Here is a 7,867-nt window from a genome sequence, read left to right as displayed (position 1 = left end):
TAACAAGTATATAGGGTCTTACCTTTAATTGTAGTACTAGTAGTAGTTGTAAGTTGTAGTCCTAGACCTTACCATAAGTTAGGGCATTGGCTACATTAGGCTAGGCTTTGCCTGAAAGTTTAACGAGTAACCGAGACACAACTGACAGAGATGTAGGAAGGCATCGAATGTACTCCTGTATGAAATAGCGGCCAAATAGGCATATATTTTGACTAACATGTTCAACTAAGATAAGAATCACAATCACATTATGTTCGAACGTGGGACTGGTGCATGCACGTTTGTTACCAGAACATGGTATTGCGTAATCACGGCTTCTGCTACATACATATAGGCTAGTCCTAACGTCCCACTTACACACGTGAAAACATGCGTAAGTACAAGTAGCATTAGCAACAGCTCGATCATAACTCATCTTTCAGTCGAAGAGGACTCGTTACACTTCAGTTCGTCTGATTTCCACGATTAAATATGCTTCTGTTTGAGTATATCAGTAACCTGCTAAGAATTAAAGCGTAACCACAAATAAAATCCTTTTCATTAGCTGTAGCCTAGGCTATTAATATTATTAGTATTAGTACATGTACCTATGCCCTGTTGAACTTTTGGTTTCTGCTCTTAGCCTAGCCTCAGTCAGGCTCTATTTCCAAAGTAATTGAATAAGCAGTACTGTAGTCCTATATGAGGTTGCTATGTAGAGTATTATATATCGACTCTCATACTAAAGAAAAGAACCACTAAATGCATGTCCATACAGATGGTTACACTAATCACCTACAATTACAAATTGCTAAAGTCGTTCTGGCAAGCATTGAAATCGTACCTAAAAGTAATGGCATTCACTCAAATGTTTTTCACTCTTATTTGAATATATTTTGTCACCAGATGTGATCTTCAGTGCTTTAATAAAGAACTATTGTTGCCAGTCTGAATCATCTAATTCCGGGTGTAGGCATATTATACAACTTTTATCAAGAACAAATTTTAATATAACAAAGGTAATGCCAAATTTGTCACCTATAATGTTGATGTGCAATTTATTAATTTGTTTAGTTCTAATTTTCATATAAGGAATCAGTGAATAATTTATCTGGTATAGTATCGCAAAATTGGCAAATTGCTATGCAAATGCAAAGATGTATAGCAGTTCTGCACCAGAAGCCTAGTACTTCATAAGAGACAAAACCTTCAAAACTGCTACACAAAAATTTTGATAACTAATTATTTTCTAGAAATAACTTGATGTTATGAAAATGATACCTGAACCAATGAGATAAGTTATTCAATGATTTAATGTTTCTAACTTTAGTTAATTTTCTTGAAGAATTAGACACAAAATTGTGTTCTCGATGATCTACATCGTTACTCAGAAATAAACCAATCCACATAGACTGAACATTTTATAATATTTTGCAGTCACCCTCAGAATATTTGCACTCATAGAGAAGTTAAGTCTTCCAGTGACAATTTTCAAATAGTAGTGTCAGGTGAAAGAACTATTGACATAGTGATTATAAAGTAATTTACTATTTTGATGTCTTTATTTATGGCCATGAATATCTTCTGACCAGGCATGATTTACTTTCCTCATGTATACAAAAGATCATATTGTAACCAAGTTTTTATATAGATATTCAAAACTCATCTTTTCCCACAAAGCTTCTAAAATTACCTTTCATTCCAGTCAATGCAGGCTGCTTAATTCCTGACTTTTACCAACTTTGCTTCATATATCAGGACTTTCACCTCAAGAGATCCTAATATCAAATCCTCAAGTATAAAAGAAAAAAACAGATTTTAAGAAGATACATCGAGAAAACAAAACTATGAGAGATGGAAAGAAATCGTAAAAGGGAGCATGTCGTTGATGAGACAACAAACCACAGAGGTGAGCAAAATTCTGAGATGGCAGACCAACTAGGAGAGAAGAAACAGAGAAGGAATCCAAATGATGTGAACATAAATAATAACTCAAATGAGGAAAATGTGAAAGACAGGAGCAATTGGATTAAAACAGGCAAGTTAATAAGTGGCATTCAAACTAAATCCACCTTTATTTAAATCCTTCTGTTGTTGGCTGCTGATGTATGACACTTACTGATGCTGATATGATTTGTTATTAGACTTTTATACCTTAAGGGAAAGACATGGAAAATATCGTTGTTGCAAATTTCTGTGATTAGTGACTTTTTTGATATTTTTGTTTCCTCTTCTATCTTTCTTTTTGTACAGAGAAGCAGTGGACAGAACTAAGTAAAGATGGCAACAGTGTTAACTGGAGGGAACATCAGTGGCCATCTTACATTGAAAAGACTGAAGGAAATTTAATGAGGTTATTACTCAACTGCCACAGTGACAATGGACATAAATGTCAGCTTGACTCATTACTGGGCAGGGAAAGGTAATCAATGGTGTGTTTATATGCAAGAGACTTGTAATGAATGGTGTGTTTATATGCAAGACACTTGTTATCAATGGTGTGGTTATACACAGCAGACTCATAATCAGTGGTGTGGTTATGTGCAACAGACTTGTAATCAATGGTGTGGTTATATGCAACAGACTGGTAATAAATGGTGTGTTTATATGCAACAGACTTGTAATCAATGGTGTGTTTATATGCAAGAGACCTATAATCGGTGGTGTGCTTATATGCAACAGAATAATCAGTGGTGTGGTTATGTGCAACAGACTCGTAATGAATGGTTTGGTTATATGCAACAGACCCGTAATCAATGGTGTGTTTATATGCAACAGACGTACTCGTAATCAGTGGTGTGGTTATGTGCAACAGACTCGTAATGAATGGTGTGGTTATATGCAACAGACTCATAATCAGTGAGATGGTTATACTCAACAGACTCATAATCAGTGGTGTGGTTATGTGCAACAGACTCGTAATGAATGGTGTGGTTATATGGAACAGACTCGTAATCAATGGTGTGGTTATATGCAACAGACTCGTAATCAATGGTGTGGTTATATGCAACAGACTTGTAATCAATGGTGTGGTTTTATGCAACAGACTGGTAATCAATGGTTTGTTTATATGCAAGAGACCCATAGTCAACGGTGTGGTTTTATGCAACAGACTGGTAATCAATGGTGTGGTTATATGCAACTAACTGGTAATCAATGGTGTGTTTATATGCAAGAGACTTGTTATCAATGGTGTGGTTATGTGCAGCAGACTCATAATCAGATATGCAACAGACTTGTAATCAATGGTGTGGTTATATGCAACAGACTTGTAATCAATGGTGTGGTTATATGCAACTAACTGGTAATCAATGGTGTGGTTATATGCAACAGACTTGTAATCAATGGTGTGGTTATGTGCAACAGACTCGTAATCAATGGTGTGGTTATGTGCAACAGACTTGTAATCAACGGTGTGGTTATATGCAAGATACTCGTAATCAGTGAGATAGTTATATGCAACAGACTCATAATCAGTGGTGTGGTTATGTGCAACAGACTCGTAATCAATGGTGTGGTTATATGCAAGATACTCGTAATCAGTGAGATAGTTATATGCAACAGACTCATAATCAGTGGGATGGTTATATGCAACAGACTCATAATCAGTGGTGTGGTTATGTGCAACAGACTTGTATTCAATGGTGTGGTTATATGCAACTAACTGGTAATCAATGGTGTCGTTATATGCAAGAGACTTGTAATCAATGGTGTGTTTATATGCAAGAGACCCATAACCAATGGTGTGTTTATAAGCAACAGACTCGTAATCAATGGTGTGGTTATATGCAACTAACTGGGAATCAATGGTGTCGTTATATGCAAGAGACTTGTAATCAATGGTGTGTTTATATGCAAGAGACCCATAACCAATGGTGTGTTTATAAGCAACAGACTCGTAATCAATGGTGTGGTTATATGCAACTAACTGGTAATCAATGGTGTCGTTATATGCAAGAGACTTGTAATCAATGGTGTGTTTATATGCAAGAGACCCATAACCAATGGTGTGTTTATAAGCAACAGACTCGTAATCAATGGTGTGGTTATATGCAACTAACTGGTAATCAATGGTGTCGTTATATGCAAGAGACTTGTAATCAATGGTGTGTTTATATGCAAGAGACCCATAACCAATGGTGTGTTTATAAGCAACAGAGTCGAAATCAATGGTGTGGTTATATGCAACTAACTGGTAATCAATGGTGTTGTTATATGCAACAGACGTACTCATAATCAGTGGTGTGTTTATATGCAACAGACTCGTAATCAGTGGTGTGGCTATATGGAACAGACAGATAATGGAGCACATTTTGCTGTTCTTGTAATAATAATAATGATAATAATAATGAACATGTCTTATGCACTGGTATCTGTCAAAAAGATGCTCATGGCACAGTGAAACAGTAGTGAGAAATGGCAAAGCAAGATATTAAGCATGTACACTGATTAAATAACAGACTAACAATATAGATTGCTGCATGAATGAAACATGAGGCTAACATTGTCAGGGCAACAACCATGTTGCTTTCGGTTTGGGAACTAATTCCTTTGCTCTAAATTTTAATAGGAAATATATGCTTATAAAAGTGTGTCATAAGTTTATACCACTTTACTCTGATTTGTGTAACTATGCTTAAAAATTTCACTTATTTCAATAGATTGGAAGAGAGTGGATCAGCCAGAAAGATAAGTTACATCGAATATCCTCGGATATCAGTGGCCCAGCTGTCAGAATCGTATGTTGAAGTGCTACCGTCTCAAAAAATTCCAGAGGAGTGGGTGCTAGGTGGAAGCAGCAGAAAGGGAAATGAAACCAAGGAAGGAGAAACAGGAACGTGAAACCAACCCTAGAAAGAGCTCTTGCCTTAATGGCTCAGCCAAAACAGTAAGAAGAAGATGGATGAAGCAAACAGCACAAAATCACCACCAAACTTCTTTTGAAAGATGTTCTTCAAGGGAATAGAAATATATCAGTGGTGACGGATATTTTATGAGAATACAGTAAGCCTGGATATCAGGACTGTCTTGAAAAGTAAATCCATATATCACCTGAATGGGTGAAAAATTATATGATTTCCAGGTCTCCAGGAACAGTGTCCCTGGCTTCACAGGCTATTTGAAAACTAGAGGCCACACGAGTGTAACCAGGAGGCATTTGGTATTTTCTGATCCATCGCGTACTAATTCTTGTCAATGTACAGAACTATCATGACAGTAATGTAACAAGGTTTGAGCTTTGTTTCGTTTCTTTGAAGAAGAATTTTGTAAAGAGAATGGTTGATTTACTGGGTGCTACTAAATGTTGAAAACACGGATCTTGACATATTTTTCTCAGAGATTTAAGGATGTTGTTTGGCAAGTGGCCCACCGTCACATTTACCATTTCCAGTGGGGTTAGAAGAATGGCTTTGACCATTGGCCCACAGTTACTTTTACGGTTGCTCCCAGCAGGGTTGGAAGTGTGGCTTTCACCATTGGCCCACAGTCACTTTAACCCTTGGTCCCAGCGGGGTTAAAAGTGTGGCTTTGACCATTCTGTTTACCATGACTGCATTTCTCTGTGTGTCGACATTTTGCGTAATATGCAAGCATTTGTCTTGAAGGAAGCACTATTGTTAACAAACAGTCAGAGCATACATGAACCCTCATATCTCTGATGGAAAGAGACTCATTGCAACCCTGCTGACAAATGGGATTATTTGTGTTATGATATAACAAGTTTAAGAAAAAACATTCTGGCCAGATATACTCAAGTATCCAGTAAGATGTTGTAATGATATGAAGTGATTCATTTCACCAAGAAAGGTACAATTTCACTTGCATTTAGATTGTATATCACAATTACAGCTAGTGCATAGTAGGGATACTGTTAAGAAAGTGATGGTAGGTTCCATATGATTAGCGTTGATGGGGGACAGGGAATAAGGCAAGCCCCCCTCAAATATTTGACTGGCCCAACCCGGCAAAAGTTGTGAGTGAAATGTTTGTTTGTTTTTAATTTAGAAAATCAGTTCAGCCTGCCTCCCCCACTCTTTGATAAAGCCTTGCCTCCTCCCTCCCCTAAAAAAGAAGCCTAGTTATACCACTGGTTGATGTATTTTTTATATTTTTTATGAAAAGACGGGTACTTACCAAATATGTGTAGTTTATTTTACCTATAGGCTCATGAATGCAGATGAGTTTTTCAGCATAAAATAGTTTAAGATTTTATGCGTAACAGTGTCATTAATTGGCTAGAGGGGTTTCTAATGGGAACGATGGTAACTTGACAACATAAGCCATGTAATGTTTAACATTGTGATATATAAGATGAAAAAAAATATCATACAGTAACATGCAATAATAAGTAAATGAAAATTCTGTAATTTCTTTCTTAAAGCGTGGGAAGTAGATGGGTTGCATGATGAAAAATGACCCATCAGCTATGAATGAATACCTGATGGAAGTAAGGGTCAATAGAAAATGTTAATGAGAATAGCTGAGTCTTTCTCCTTTTGTTCTAACATCTTCATACATAAATGGTCAACAAAGCCCACATCAACAGTACTCCACCAGAAGCCTTATTCATGTTAAAATAGCGAATTAACACTGGCTAACATGATCCTTCTCTGATTGACTAGTATCCAGAGAATTATGAGATGTGTAATTTTCACACCGGCCACTGCTATGCCAATGGAGAGAGTGTACCCGGAGTATCTGGCCAGTTTCCCAAATACTGTTGGGGAGGGGGGGGGGGGGTATATGTACTATTTCTTGTCAAAATTTATATATTTCCTGGGGAGAACCCCTCTGACCCTACCCCGCTTAACTTAGGACTTCAGGGCCATACCCACTCCAATTTAAAATCCTGGATCTTTCCCCAAAAGCTTTCCATTTGACATAACTTTGGAGGGGCCAATGCTTTTTGAAGGGGGGAGGGGTAGGAATGACCTTTTTTCTAAAAGAAAAACATTTCCTGATTTATGGGGTTTTTTTGTGGAGAGGGGTGGGGAGGGGGTGGTTTGTGGGCTGACATATTTAAGTTGTGTGGTAGACCTTCCCGCTCTCGTGGTTACGCTACTGCTCAAGGTCAGTCATATATGGCTAATGAGGTTGATAGGAAATGGTGAAAGGAAAGAGTCAAACACAAATCAGCAACTCACCCTCAAATCAGAAATACCAAACACAAATAACACCAAACAGAAATACCAAACACAAAGAAGGAATTGCACTCAGCGAATTTGAATTTTTTAAGAAAGAAAACCTGATGTTTCTTGCTCAAATTTTTAAACCGCTGCACTGTCTACCTTCATTGCAGAACCTTTCTTCCCTTGCCCCTCCCCATGGTACCCTATCGTACCTCGCCATGTTATGTATGTAAGCTAACGAAACTTACCTTTTTGCCATGTCGCCCTCTGTTAGAGAGTGATAGCTCTTCTGTTCAGTCCTCAACTTTCAAAAGTATGTCATATATTACAGTTTAGACGCCTTTTTTTATTCAAAACCAATGTAGTCATTCCTCACATATGGAATCAAAACCTTCAATACCCCCACGCCCCTCAAGTTTGGACAATTTTCTGCAGGATTTCCACTATATTCAGTTTACAAAAACAAACCTTTAAGCAAGACTAGGGGGTAGTGCAAATTATATTTATTAAGATATTTTTAAGTCAAACCCGAGGATAAAATTGTACCATGCCGCGTTGGGGTTCGGAGGTTTCTTTTTTTTTCTTTCATGAAACTACTCATAGGTGTAAGACCATATTGAAGTCGTACGTATGAAGGCCTACGTATGCCACTGGTGCCCACCGTAAATATCCGGTGGTTCAGAGACAATATTCTCTGCATTTCAGCCACGCATCTGTGGTCGGTACGCGTATAGGGTTTTCAGATTTGCGGGGTGCAT

At 37.5% G+C, this 7,867-nt stretch overlaps 1 protein-coding gene across 5 annotated transcripts; it reads left to right on the top strand.

The window, feature by feature from the left end:
• Positions 1 to 43: 43 nt before the first annotated feature.
• Positions 44 to 6,471, top strand: LOC139980466 (uncharacterized). 5 transcript variants are annotated; one of them, XM_071992084.1, is made up of 5 exons: positions 44 to 177; positions 886 to 998; positions 1,738 to 2,017; positions 2,233 to 2,401; positions 4,641 to 6,471. In XM_071992084.1, exons 3-5 carry the CDS (start codon positions 1,834 to 1,836, stop codon positions 4,819 to 4,821), a joined length of 534 nt encoding a protein of 177 aa, XP_071848185.1. In that variant the 5' UTR covers positions 44 to 177; positions 886 to 998; positions 1,738 to 1,833; the 3' UTR covers positions 4,822 to 6,471. The 5 variants fall into 5 exon arrangements, with proteins under 5 accessions (XP_071848185.1, XP_071848184.1, XP_071848183.1 ...); XM_071992083.1 differs by lacking the exon at positions 44 to 177 and adding an exon at positions 355 to 373; XM_071992082.1 differs by lacking the exon at positions 44 to 177 and adding an exon at positions 361 to 446.
• The last annotated feature ends 1,396 nt before the right edge of the window (positions 6,472 to 7,867 follow it).

The sequence above is a fragment of the Apostichopus japonicus genome, chromosome 15 (genome assembly GCF_037975245.1).
Source record: "Apostichopus japonicus isolate 1M-3 chromosome 15, ASM3797524v1, whole genome shotgun sequence".
In the NCBI taxonomy this organism is placed as follows: Eukaryota; Metazoa; Echinodermata; class Holothuroidea; order Aspidochirotida; family Stichopodidae; genus Apostichopus; species Apostichopus japonicus.
The sequence above is the reverse complement of the archived record's forward strand: the minus strand, read 5'-3'. Positions and strand labels throughout refer to the sequence as shown.